Genomic DNA, 14810 nt, shown 5'->3' with positions numbered 1-14810 from the left:
CCGTTCAGGAATTAAAACTTAACTTATTATCTGAAACTTGTTGAATCGCCCCATTTATTTTAGTACTTCACTATAATTTTTTCTTTCGTGCAAGTTTCCTTAGGAGCTAGTCTTTTTTATAGAAACAACCGCCAACTTTTTATTTCAAATCCTAAATGTTATAAAATGAAAAAAAATATCTATATAAAATAACACACAGGGCAATTCCGGGAGAGATGGACCACCGTTTGAGATGAATCAGTCAGAAATTTCGTGAATACGCCTCTCAATTGATGAAACAACTATCTCAGTCAGGTACGGAAAGACATTTTGTATGACATGCTTCTGTTTGCTTCTCAAAAAACAAAATAATGTTTTAGATAAATCGAAGATTTCGGTAAATCGAATAATTTTTTACATAGCTATAGTTATACAATCTAAGATATTGTATGAAGTGTAAACTAACTGTTTTTGATGCTGTGATGTCTGGGTACATGTCGGCTTCCTAATGCGACATGAATACCACAGTGAAAGGTTAGGGGGAATGTACTTTTCACCCCCACAGTTTGGAGAGATGGACCACGTCTAAACGGGAGAGATGGACTATGTCTTTGCAAGAGAGATGGATCCTATACAACCTGGAATTTTTTGAAATATTGACTGTCAAAGAACTGAATTTCAAATTCTAGAGGATAGTATTTTTCTGTTTTTAGAATATGCTAACTACCTGTATTAGAAAAGATTCTTAAACACGCGGGGAATGGACTAGTTAATTTGAAAAAAAAAAATACTGTTAAAGTCGTTGAAGAAAAGATTATGGGTGCTCGAAGGTCTACTTAAAGAATATCATCTTTTCGAAAAGCCCCTTTGTATCTTTAATATGGATGAAACTGTTTTACAGTTGAATAAAAAGTCCGGCGAAGTAGTGGTCATTAAAGAATTTAAAAATGTTGCATCAATGATATCTGGAGCAAAAGGACAAACTATTTCCCTTTTAGCATGTTGTAAAGACGAGAGAACATTGCTTCTATTGTTTCCAATCCTGCATCGATTTCAGTCCCGCGGGATTTCGGGATTGTAAAGAGCCAGTCCCGCGGGATCCCGGGGGATTGACTTTATTATTCTAAAAATAGAAAATTATTACTAGGAAGGACTGCTTTTGTTACTTGAATTAGTAGTGTTTTTGAATTCCGTACACCAATTGAAGAGCACTAAGAAGTCAAATTCCAATTAGTAATTATTGTTTGGTACACTGCAAAAAATAATTGTTGTTTTTATAGTAATATACTGCTTTTTCCTACAGTTTAATACTGCTCTGCCAAATAACAGAGAAAAACTGTAAAAATATTTTAGATTGCGCAAAACGATGCGCAAAAGGTGTTTCTTTCATACGGAAACAGAAACTAATGAATTCAAGATATTGGCAGCCATGTTTTTTGATGATTCGGGTGTGCTGAGGTAGGACTGCTCAACTGTAATCCAAGTTAAAGGTAAGTGCTGATTATATTATTCATTCCCTTTTTCTCAAAATATAGTTTTCTTTATCATCGAGAATGTATGTAAAATAACAGTTTATTTTGAAATCGCAATTCGTATCCCAATACTCGTTGATGCTGACTTTGCAATTTCTTATAGTTGCTAAGTTGCAGCGATTGCTTTCTAGCAAAAATCTGAGTAGTTGTAACTGAGTAGTTGTGATTCTGAATATTTTACTGCACGTGTGATAGTTTTTAAACATTTTCTGAAACTCAAATTTTATTTAAAAATAAATCAATTCCTTTCTTGATCGTATTTAAAGTTATTAGAACATTAAACTTTGTGTGCGATTACATTTTGTGTTATATACTATGTCCGTACTTTAAATTTTTATGTTCTCTAGTGAATTTTTAGCATATCGCGATTGACTTCTTTCTTCTGTTTTTTTTTTCTTTCTTTAGTTTTAGATTCTTTAACATTTTGCATTTAACCATTTTATTGAAAAACTTTACGTCATAGCGTCAGTAGCTTTTATATTCTGTACATAATTCGATGAATAAAATAAAAAATAAATAAAATAACAACGTGACAGAGAGACATGCAAACAGTATACAATTTACTGATATTTTTTGCTGAAGAATTTGACACTGTGGAAATACAACACTCTGATGTCTGAACGACTCAAAATTCTCTGAAATCTGGAGCTAGCTTTAATACTTATCGGTCGAAAGTAAAATAATATTAATTAAAAAAATCACCAATAAAGAACTCAAAAAAATAAATAAATAAATAAATAAAAAACTTAAAAAATAAGCATCTTAAAATACAAACACGAAACTCTTGTGTTTTAAAAGTTTTATATTTGCGTCAGCAGGAAATTAAAGTTTTACTTCAGGAAAATTGCACTAGTACCATTGAAACTTGTGAACGTAAAAATAATTTTAGAAACTATATTTAAAGGCACTCGATTGGAGGTCACGGGAAGTCTCTATGACCTCCCCAAAAATTCCATATTGGGAAAATTTTGTCTGGCTATTCGGCAAATTTGGGGACATAATTGTAATGTTGCAATTTTTAAATTTTCGAATGACCAAATTTCATTAGATATTGTACTTAATTGTGCGTACTTAATGTGTGCATTCACCAGTATTTTATTAATCGGCAAATATTTAAGTTCCATTTGGCAAATTGAGATTATACGTCTTCCCAACATATTTAAGTTCAGGCCATGCCTGGCTATATTTTAAAATTTTCGGCTTTTCATTTCTGATCTGGCAGTGTTTCGTTCTCGTCAAAATTACAGCTTTTAAATTTAAAGTAGAATATTTACATTATTATGCATTGTTTGTCATATTTTATTCGCTTTGAAGGACATGCTCATTTAGAAAAGTAGATGCTCGAGAACTACAGTAGAATTTGAAACTCTTATAACCTTGAAACTCATCAGTTTCCTTACATTTTAACTTTTAGAATACTTTGAGTCTTAAATTTTGGCATCAACATTTTCAGGATGAAGACAAAAAGTATATTATAAATAATGAAAAGTGTGATTCTGTACTTCACTGTCTTTCACTGCTTATCAAAAGTAAAAATATGTCAGATTGTTATCCGTGTAAAATGAAAAAATCGGAGAATTTCGTTTAAACCTGTAACGGAGATTCAAGCCAACGCCCGGTAAGATCTTTTGCATTTGAATACGATGGATTCCTTAGCAGTTGAGTTCTTTAAAGGGGGGGGGGGAATTATTTTCACAATAATAGACGATTTTTCAAGAAACTCTCCAGTTTATTTCTTTAAGAAGAAAAGTGAGGTTTAAGAACACTTTGTCAGGTTCCAAAAGATAAGAGAGATTTGTGGCAAAGCTCCGATAACGGAAAGGAATTTCTGAACTCCCGGTTTGAAATTTACCTTAGCGACCAAAGCATAAGAATCGAAAAAACCAACAAATCCTCTAGTTAACAAAGTAGCGTCATAGAACACTATAAGTTAACATTAATGAATGGAAACTTTTAAATGAATCGAATGTGCCTCAGCAGTTTTGAGCCGAAGCAGCTATGTACTTCCACTGCTTACGGACTAGAGCGCTTTTAAAAGGAAAAACCAAACCCTTTTTTGAGCTTTTCGGGGGAAGAAAGCCATCTATTAAACAAAACCTATTTTGAGCTATTTGGGGGAAAGAAAGCCATCTATTAAACACTCCCGGGGTTTTTTTTTGGCTGCATTTTGTATATTGGACTTTCAAAACAGAAAATAAACAAATTGGATATGAGAACTCAACAAGGAGTCATGGTAGGATATGCGATGCGTTTCATACGAAAGGTTACAGAATTTGGGATCTCAAAAATCGCGAAGTGACAGAAACGCTGAATGTTAAATTCGATGAAAAAAAAATTCTGCGCGAACCCCCCCCCCCCCCCCCCCCCCAGGAACGAAAAACAGAGGGACACAGTTTTATTTCACTACTGAGTAAATCTGAAGTAGAAGAAGAATATCCTGAAAATCATAAAATAGCATGTTGAGAATTTAATGGGTTAAAGAAAGACCAAGGCAAAATAAAGAATGCAGGGATAAGTATTATTCTATTAACACGACGGGTCTAAAGTCCGAATCGTGAAGCCGAGGTTTATTGTTCTGAAAATAACATTGAATATGACAAAAAATATTTTAATTTCACTTGTGATGATAATTCAAGAAAAGTATAGGATTTTTATGAAGATAGGGGGGATAATTCAAGTATGCTAGAAGCTAACATTTCCGAGATTTAAAATTGGCAAAACGGAATGGCTCAAGAAATTCAGGTGATATGAGAAAAAAAACGTTTACGTATTGGTTCCACTGAATGAAACAGGGGTGTTAGTTTTCCGGGGCTACCACGGATTTCCGGGTTTTCCGAAAAAGCATTCCGGGTTTCCCAAAATGCTGTTCCGTAATTTTATTTTTTGCGCATTTTCTCCTCCTTCCCTGCCTTGCGAGCGCCAAACAAGAGGCGAAGGGGAGACGAGACCATGATGTCTAGCCCGGTTTCTGTAGTCGGCAGTTCAACGAGAAGAGCTTTAAAGCCCCTCCCTTTTTCTTTCCCCGCAAGCGCATTATCGTTGGCGCAGCTTTGCATCCTCCTGCATTCATATGTCTTGATGGTAGGGGAGAGGGAGGGTAAACATACGTAGACAGCAGAACGGAATTTCGGAATCACTCCACTGATGAGGGTTGTGTTGTTCGTCGTAGTTTGATAATAGCCATTTTGTCTCTTGTGTTCTCGCTTCTACGACTATGAGTTCGCTTTTGTGTTAAGCTTGCGTCTTCTATTAAGAAAATGAAAATTCTTTCCGAAGCGGACGATATTGCAGAAATTGAAAAAGGACTTAAAAATAAATTCCGATGGGAATGGCTGTCGAAGCTGGATCAATGCAATGAGAAAATAAGTGTTTGGTGCAAAAAAATTAATGAAGCTGGCAAATGTTTTTGCATTTGCTGCAACACTTCGATTAAATACAGTAATGAAGGGTTAAAATCCTTAAAAAACCATTCGGGTACAAGCACCCACAAACAAGCCCGTGAATCAGTTCTCCATTCTCAGGTTATAAATGCACTTTGTCCTGTTGGCGGGAGTATCTTCGAAAATGAAGAGGATAAACGTACTCTCGACACAGCATCAAGAAAAACAAGAGGCGAAGCGTTAATACTGATTTTTATACCGGAGAACTCGCTTGCATTTTCTTTAGCGCCGAAATTAATAGAATTATCGAAAACCTTAGCGCTTGATATTTCCGCTTTAAAAGCTTTACAATTATCAAGATCGGCAGCAGCTTACAAAATGAAATATGGACTTTCCAAAACGATCAAAGATGAACAAATCGGAGAATTAAAGACTTCATTCTTTTCTCTAAACATAGATGAAAGCACCAGCAGGTCCTCTGATAGCGTATTGGCAGTACTGGTACGATATTTTTCTGAAGTTCAGAGTAAAGTGGTGCTGCGTCATTTGGCCTCTCTGAAGTTATCGGCTTGCAGCGCAGAAGCTGTGTATAATGCGGTCGTATCCCTTATGGAATCAAATGACATACCATGGAGTAATTTAATAAGTGTTTGTTTGGATTCGTGTAATACTATGGGAGGCAAAAAAAAACGGAGCTGAAACGAAACTTAGAACAAAAAAAGCTCCTCATTTGTTAGATATAAGTGGGGAAACTTGCCACACTGCAAACAATTGCGCCAAAAAATTCACAGAACCTTTTCTGAAGCATTTGGAAATCTTGGTAGACAACATATATTTTGACTTAAAGAGCACTGATAAAAGGGAACTGTTTTTTGAAATTTGTGTTTTAATTAAAATTAAGCCCTTAAAGCCACTTTCTCGCCCGGATCATCGGTGGCTTTATGTTCTTCTTGTCATTGAGCGCCTAAAACATTTATGGGATGCATTATTAATTTTTTACTTCTCATGGAGTACACCATTATATGAGGAACAGTTAGAAGAGATTTATGAAAAGAAGCAATTGCGTAAAGAAGAAATAGAATCAATTAAAAAAGTTCAAAAACTGTTGAAAAAAAAAGATTAACTGCAGAAGGTAGAATTAGAAAAAACAGAATAACTCAAAGACTGTTTGAAGAACAAAAAAAGACTCTGTTTCTCATAGGAATCTATGAATCTGTTCTACCTCATTTTAACAGGTATGTAAAATTATTCCAGAGCAAGGAATACCTTTTACATGAACTGCATGTGGAAATGGTTAACTTGACAAAAACATTTTTTGCCTTTTTCTTAAAGCATGAATTAGTTACAAATATTAATTCATTTAATGACATTTTAAAGATTAATATCGCAGATAGAGCAAACTCTCTTCCCGATAAACTAATTTTCTCAGGGATGAATGCCAATCAAGGAAATGATCCTAGTTTTGATTTTAAAGAATTAAAAGAGGTTTTGAAAGTTGCTTATACTAAATGTGCTCAATATATGAAAAAAAAATTGCCGTTGAGTAATTCACTTCTAATAAATTTATCTGCCCTTAATCCTACTCTAAGAGGGGTAACAACAACATTTGCTGCCATCATAAATTTGGCAAAATTATTGCCTACTGTAATTCCCGAAGAAGAAATACCTCTCTTAGATGCAGAACTAAGAGAGTATCAAATAGATAGCTCTCTATCTCAGCAGAGTAATAATTTGATTTCGTTTTGGACACATGTTATGAGTGTTCAGAATGGAGATAGCCTAAAATATGTTAAACTTTCAAAACTGATCAAAGCTGTATTGTCTTGTTTTCACGGGCCATCAGTTGAAAGTGCATTCAACTGGATGGACGATATAGTCACTGATAGCAGAACTTCATTAAATATGGAAAGTTTAGATGCTATACAAACTGTCAAGTATTATTTGCATTCTATGGGCACAAGCACCTGTGATATATTCGGCAGTAATGATCCTGTGCATGAACCGCTACAAGGAAATTTTGGAAGAAATTTACTGCATAGTTGGGCTGCTTATCAGCAAACACTACAGGTGAAAAATCCTTCTGTAAATCCATCTGAAGCATCGAGTAGTACAAGTAGTAATCATGTTCTTGAAACTGCATCACCTACTACTTCTGGTGAAGAAAAACAAAGACAGAAAAAAAGGAGTTTGTCACAAGACAACAGAACAGAAACTAAACAAACAAAAATTGGACGTTTTTTTAAATAAGTGGATCTTTTGTCAAAGAAATTGAGCATTTCTATATTCACTGTTCATTTTAAGTTATTTTTAATTGATTTTTTCTGTACGTATACAAGAGGCCTTCAAGGAATTTTTAATTTTTGCATCATAGAATAAAACTTCATATGACTAAAATAATTCATTTGTCAAAAATTTCAATATTAGTTTCCTTTCATGTTAAGAAACGAACTTCTGGCTTTTCTTTAAACTACTTAGGTGAGTGTATATTTGTTTCCTATTTGCTGTTTTTATGTTCAACTTCTGTGATATTTGCACGACAGGGATGCGCTGCTCAAAAAAGAAAAAATAAAGGGAGAAAAATACCATAAAGCACTCCTTCAAAAATTTCTATGGTTCAATCTGTGTTAATATGACCCCTCCCCTCATTGAAGATACCCCTGGAAATGAAACACATAGTGTTAGTAACCTCTCAGGGTTTCGTTGCTTTTCATTTTCACTTTCAGGGTTTTTGATATTGAGTTACCCCTGCAATGAAAGTTTTAGAAAGAAAAAAGGGTACAGATGGTTTTTTTTAATTTAAAAACAAATGAGCAGAATGAAATAATGCGCTTCAAAACCAGACTGGTAATTTTAAATACCCACCAGGTGGGGGGGGGGGGGTACTTTTCGCAAGTGTTCTCTCTAGTAATTTCCTTTCCTTTGATTGAAGCTTTCTTTTGAATTTTTGTGTATAAGCTACATTGAGTCCATTTCCATGTAGATGTTTGCAATGCGTATCTATATGCGGATGTAAAAGATGCGGATGCAAACGGAATGCCCTGTAATATATTTCTATTTTTTTTATTCATGTCTTAAAGTATTTCATTCTAGCCGCCTGAATTTCCTTCATCTAAATTTATTCACTAATGCAATATTATTTCTATGAGTTTAGTGGTATGCAAATGTAAAGAACTACGAAACTTGTGACCAGAATTGAATGGTGGTCTCATTTTATCAAGATGGCAGTTCGTGTTTGTGTTCCGCTTGGAATTTCAAAGAAGCCTCTAGTCTGAACGATGTTGCGATGATTCACTTAGTGACATGAATGCCGGTATTGGAAGTTTATAAGTACCTTTTTCATTTATATTTTTATGTTTTAGGATGTAATTTGTAATCGCAAATGCTTTTGAGTTTTAGAGCGTTCTTAGCCACTAAAGCTTATCCTACGGTCTGTATGCCATATTGGGCCCCTAAAGCTGATTTTTGTGTGCCCGTTGTCAGGTTTTATGTTACAATCAAGAACTATGTATTGGAACAAGATAAACTAATTTTTTTTTCATTTAAATGTGATGGATCATACAATTCATTTACGTCTGGGTTTTTTAAACTTCTAATTCAATATTGGCTTTTATGGGTAGTTGAATATTATCATTTCAAGAATCACCGGATTATAGAAATCTCTGCTACTAGTGCTAAATTAAACGTAATTTATTTCATTATTTATTTATTTTTTATTTTTATTTTCCAGTAAATTTTAGAGCACTAATTCTTTGTTTTTACATGTTATTAAAATTAAAGGAACCAAATCAGAATGTTAAGTACTTTATTATTTATTGTACGGATGTTTGCAAAAATTTAAAGGAACAAAATTTAAAGTCAACTTCACAATGAGAGCAACAATAAAGATTAGAGTTTAAAGTACGATGTATTACAGCGTATGAAACTTTCTTCGTATATTCAGACTTGTGACACTTATTAAACAAAATTATAGATTATTTTTATTATAATGCAAATAAAAAGCAGTTATTTTGCAAATGTGAGCATATTTAAATTTACAGTTAAAAGAGGTGCGGTCCTCTGTCAAGCATTTCCAAGAAGGGTAGCATTGTTTACAACAAGGACGGCGGGCCAAATGTGGACTTACAATTTCTTAATGATTAGAACTGCCAATATCAGATTTAATCTATTTCTTGACATGTCTGTCGATTTATTCTTTTGTTAAAAACTTTCAACTTTTCTGATCGATTTTCACTTTTTACTGAATTGACTTTAACTAAGCCATCTTGATTTTGGGAATATAGAATTGTTTCTTCCGGGTTTCAGGTAAATTCTGAAAAACTTAAAGATAAATTGTCTAAATCCTATCAAAAGAAGTAGCACTTTAAAAAAAAGTCGCTGGTGGATTAAATGGGGACATCGATAGCTGTTCAAAACGGGGGGGGGGGGGGCGTCCACATTTTGAAAGACATAAAATATAAATGAAACATCTTAAATTATGCCTTAATATTAAGACAGATATAAGATAGAATGCTCTTACGGTATTATTTTATTTCAACTCAAATGATTTTTTTATGCAATTCCTTAGTACTTAGAAAAAAGCTCCAAAAAATTAAATTTAAACAATATAATAACACAATTGTAGAATAAAACATATTAAAAAAATATTTTAAAAAATTATAAGTAAAATATTTCATATTAAGTGCAGAAATCTAAATAATTATTTTACATCACACATTGTTTCATATTCAGATTTCTAATAATGGGCAGCTGTCAAAGAAAAAGAATATGAAGCTGGTATCAGTTGAACATAGCTCGAGCTGTTAACAAGTGTTGGAATGGAATATAAGTTTAAAAAAAAGAAAAAGAAAGAAAAAACATCTACGGTTTTCAGTGCTACTATAGCAACTCGGGGAGGGGGGGGGGGGGCTAAAAGAGGCTAGATGCAGTATTCATTGTTTTAAATGAATACCTCAATATTTCCTAATTGGTTGTCTTAAACGTCGACCTTGCTCAATTTTCTAAAAAAATAATTCTCTACCGCGTCCTAATTATTGCTTTGAAGTAAACATATTACAATCCAATAATCTGTAGCCTATTATAAGAAGAAACTAGTTTCAAGTTTTATTATCCTTAAGATATATATTCACCCAATCACCGATCATTTCAATTATTCGATCGAAAAAAATAAATATTACTCTTAATCAACGGTCTCCTATGTATTACAAAATCCTTCAAAACTACCGAAAGTTAGAAGGATTTTTTTTGAATTGTTTTTCAGAAACCAGTATAAATGCATTTCTTGACATGGAAGATAAAATGTAAGATTATGTTCTTTCTTTTTCTTTCTTGCGTTCTTATGGGATTAGGCGTATTCAGATTAGGTCTAGTTTAATTAGGCACTAATAAACCACCGTTTCAATTGCGTAGTTTCCAAATTGCTGCACAGCAGTTTTTTTTTCTCCTTAAAACAACATATTTAGCGCTTAACTGGTTCCTGAAATAAACGATTCAATTACAATTTAGGTATATGTTAAGCGGTTTAAAAATAAAAGCAACTTCCCAGGGTAATCTTAATTTCAGATCATTCAGATTCATAATTTTAATCATTTTAGGGCGTATTTTTATACCCACGTAATTTGATTTTTTCATGAATGTTTTTTGGCGTCCACAAGTTTTATGAGATTCTAACAATTTTTATTTTGACAGATGCTTTCATGATATAAGGTCTAATGATGGCACCTAAGTCGGCAAAGATGTCACAAAGAAGAATCAAGTTTGTAATATAAAAATGTTGACCTTGAAAAAATTAGCATTCGGTTTTAAATGAATTTCTGCAATTTCACTGTAAAAACTACTAATCGATATTTATAGGTGATGTATACGAAATAAAATAATTTGGCAATTTTTAATGTTGTGAATGTTTCATTTTTTCTCATGAAAACAGTACAACATAATATAAAGTTATATAATTTTTGGAGTAGTAAAACCAATTTTTAACTTTAATACTAGCACTCATAAACCTGCAGATTTTATTATACCGAGTAAAAAATTGTTTCTGTTTAGTAGCTCTGGAATTTTAAACCGTCACATATTTATAGTTTTCATCTATGTAAACTTTCAAAGGTTAATAGGATAAAGTATTATCTAATCTATAATAATCAATTTAGAATAAAAACCATTCTGTGCAGTCTAAATGCTGTATACTGCACATATGGTGTGAAATAAAATTAGTTTGTCACTAATATTTCTCAAATAAAGTAGATCCAAATGCAGCTTATAACATTAAAAAAAGAAGAAAACCATGAAAATATTCTTTTTTACCATAAAAGAAAAATAAATGCACATAATTGCATGCATCAAGTTAAAATAAACTTAAAGGTTTAATGGATTGCATATTGCAAAACATTTCCCACGTTATGATGCACATTTTAGCATTACAATAATGAAAAAAGTACTTTTAGTGAAGATACGATGTAGTATTTTCAGTTATATATAAAAAACTTTCTCATTTTTACTACCTTCATGGATCAAAAAGTTTTGTATTATGAAAAAGCTATAACTGTTCTTAAAATAAAAGTTTCAGACCATATTTTGCTATTTCCTTCTATTTGTAAATTTTTAAGTCTGCAATAGAGCTAAAAGCTTTTTGTAGAAATGAAAATGCACCACTTTTTCTTCTTTAACAGGTGTTTATAAAATATTGAGATGGGGCATTGATTTATTTTGTGTACAAGGAAATTAATATCAATAAAACATATATTTAGCAGCAGTTAACTATTTTTATGTAAAAGTGTTTTATATTTATTTGTCGCTTTTCATAGCCTAAAACATTATTTTTGTTGTTGAAAAACTTTAGAAAAGGAACAGATTTCGTATGTAGGCTGATTTCTACAACGTACATACAGAATCAAATGCTTTACTTTTCTATATTGTTCTTCAGCTATAAAAGCAGTGATTTCGACTATGAAAAGAGACAACGATAGGATGAAAAACCCTTTTGCATAAAAATTGATAACTTTATTTTATGGTTTACTGCTGTTAATTTTACTGTACAAATCATTTATAAAACCGTATACTACTGCTGCTTTTATGGCGCAATTCAGTTGATTCCGCAGCATAATACTGCTAACTTTACAGTTTGATACTGTTAATTTTGCAGGGCAATCCCGTTACAAAACAGTATATTACTGTTAATTTTACATATTATCTCTGTTAAATTTACAGGTCAAGTCATTCCTAAAACAGTATATTACTGCTAATTTTACAGTTTGATACTGTAAGTTTTACAGGGCAGTTCTATTGAAAAGCAGTATATTACTGCTAATTTTACAGTTAATCATTGTTAATTTCACAGGGCAACTCCATTAAAAGACAGTATATTACTGCAAATTTTACAGTTTAGAACTGTAATTTTTGCAGTTTTTCTTTGGAATGTGAGCTGCCAGTATTTTACTGTAAAAACAACAACTTTTTTTTTGCAGTGTACGTAATAAAAGTGTGTCCTAAAGAAGTCCAATGCGTCTTAACAAAGCATCGCACGTATCGGCTGAGAAAGGGCTTTTGCTCAAAAAATAATGCGCTTGGCGGAAACGCGTGCTGTTGCTTCACTGCAGCTTGTTTTACCGAGATTAAATAATTGTGGACATTTTGCAAAAGATTCCCATTGTCTTCATCACCTTCTGAAATAGATTTTTCTATTCTTATGCTTTGCTTTTTCTCAAGAACTGCAAATTTCGGATTAAAACGATGGCTATTGGATGTGTGTTTTGCTGTATCCAGTTGAACTTGCATTAAGAATTACTTAGTTTCACCAAGTTGTAGGCTCAATAAAAGTTTTTAGATAATTTCGCTAATTTCACCGCTCACTTGAAACAGACATTCAAGAACTTGAGCAGCTGTATTTACTGCACTGTCATGCGAATCATCCTATGCTTCATCCAAGTTTCTGTCGCCTCTTTTAGAGGCGTGCCAAATATATAAATAGTAATGGAAGATTTTACATTGCTTTCTTCTTTGAACATAAATATTGCGCGCTTTTTTAAGTTAAAGGTTTTGAGTGCATTCCTTAAGCTTTTACAGAAGTTCTCCAATATTGCTTTGAGGCTACCCCAACGGGTTTTGCAATCTGTAATCCACTTTTCCTATGTTTATGATATATAATTATAATTTTCTGGATTTTAAATTTTAGTGATGGTTTTCTAAAATGTTTTTAGACTATACGCATCTTCTCAATTGCTGAACGTATGAAAACTGAATCCTCGAATGAGAATGCCAATTCAATTTCGAAAAATATACTCAATTTTTATTGTGTTCTTAAATGGTCATATGAGACACAGAGTTCTTCTTGTTCTTCTTCAGCTGTAAGAGGAAGGTGCTTCAAATTTCAGATGACGCTTGTGAATATAGTCATTTTATTAGCGGGAAAAGTTGAAAAACGTTTACATGGAAAAAATATGCGGGACTGAAAATCCCGTGGGGTTTGGCTCTCAATCCCGCTAGATTAATCCTGCTAAATATCATGCAGGATACCGCGGGATTCGGGATATCGGGATTGGAAACACCAATTGCTTCCTCGTTATTCTAAGGAAACAGCATAAAAGATGAGTTGTTACATGAAATGCCGCCTGGAGCCCAAATTAAAATGTCGCCACAGTACGTTTACGTAAATTCTTATACATTTTTGGATTGGTTAAAAAATGAAATGAAAATGAACGAATTAATGACTATAATGCATGCGCAATTATTTCATAGTTTTACTGTGGTCCGTCCCTCCCATGCAAATGGTCCATCTAATCCAGACTGCTTCGATTGAGATGAACCGTATGGTAAAATTTTTAAAAAATCATAGCAGGAATTCAGCAATAATATGACCTTCAGTAATAGGATTTTTGTAAAAAATAACATACACTGTATGTACATACAATGCAAAGTAAAATATATGTAACGGTACAGCTTTTAGAGAATGAAGAAAAAACGTAGTCCATCTCTCGCGAAATTACCCTACAACTTTGGACAACGTTCAACGTGTTTTGTTTTTATGTAGTTCTAACTCATCAGTTCAAAAATCAAAACCCATTTCAGCTAGTAACTAGTTGATGTTATGAGACTGCACAAGAAACAAAGAGATGTAAGTGGAAGTTTTCAAATTTCGAGTAAAAAGCGAGCAAAGTTCAACCCTTAGGTAGGCTTTTGTTGAAAAGTCTAATCTAAACCATGCTGTATAGCAGCACCTACCACGACTACTGTCACCATCCATTGCCCCAAAACAGATGTAGTTTATTTTCCCATCGATGCTACAAATATTTAATTTTAGCACGCCCATTACCTTTTTGGTGCTATATTTTAAGCAGCATATTATCTAGTTTAAGCAAATAAACCGGGGAAGTACATACAACCATCATTTTGGAAATTTACCTTCATAGAAGTTTCTGGTCCAAAAGTTTCCCCAACAGGTGTCCAAGCACCAGTTTTAGGATCTTGTTTTTCTACTAAGTAGTGGTCCACTGGCATACCCCCGTCATCAGATGGAGGATTCCAGGAAAGATTGCAACCCTCAGCATGTACATCTTCTATCTTCAAAGACCTCCTGGTGGAGTTGGTTTATCTGCACAAACAACAACATTTTTGATTGCCTGCTCTACTAACTAAACGGAAAACTAGCACAGCACATGTTTCATGTTTTGTTGAATACGAACATAATGTTATAGTTTTCAGCATCTATTTGAAAAAGTTCTTGAGTTAAAGCGTTTTTCAAGATCTGATGGAAATTAAAAAAGTTTTTCTTCAAAAAGTAATAGTTATACTAAGCATGTTTTATGCAAACAATTTACAAGATATAAATAGTTTAATTCAGGGCTGTAGAGTCGGAGTTGGACTAATTTTGGGGTAAAGGAGTCAGAGTCAGAAGTTGAAGATTTTAAATTTCAAGATTCGGAGGCCG

At 33.1% G+C, this 14810-nt stretch overlaps 1 protein-coding gene across 1 annotated transcript in view; it reads right to left on the bottom strand.

The window, feature by feature from the left end:
* The window catches only part of LOC129224536 (twitchin-like), a 380173-nt gene that overhangs the window by 112087 nt on the left and 253276 nt on the right, over nt 1-14810 (bottom strand). The window contains 2 exon segments of the mRNA XM_054859008.1: nt 14285-14451; nt 14454-14474. Coding sequence (XP_054714983.1) covers nt 14285-14451; nt 14454-14474 — 188 coding nt within the window.

Source organism: Uloborus diversus, chromosome 6 (genome assembly GCF_026930045.1).
Source record: "Uloborus diversus isolate 005 chromosome 6, Udiv.v.3.1, whole genome shotgun sequence".
NCBI classification, from domain to species: Eukaryota; Metazoa; Arthropoda; class Arachnida; order Araneae; family Uloboridae; genus Uloborus; species Uloborus diversus.
The sequence above is the reverse complement of the archived record's forward strand: the minus strand, read 5'-3'. Positions and strand labels throughout refer to the sequence as shown.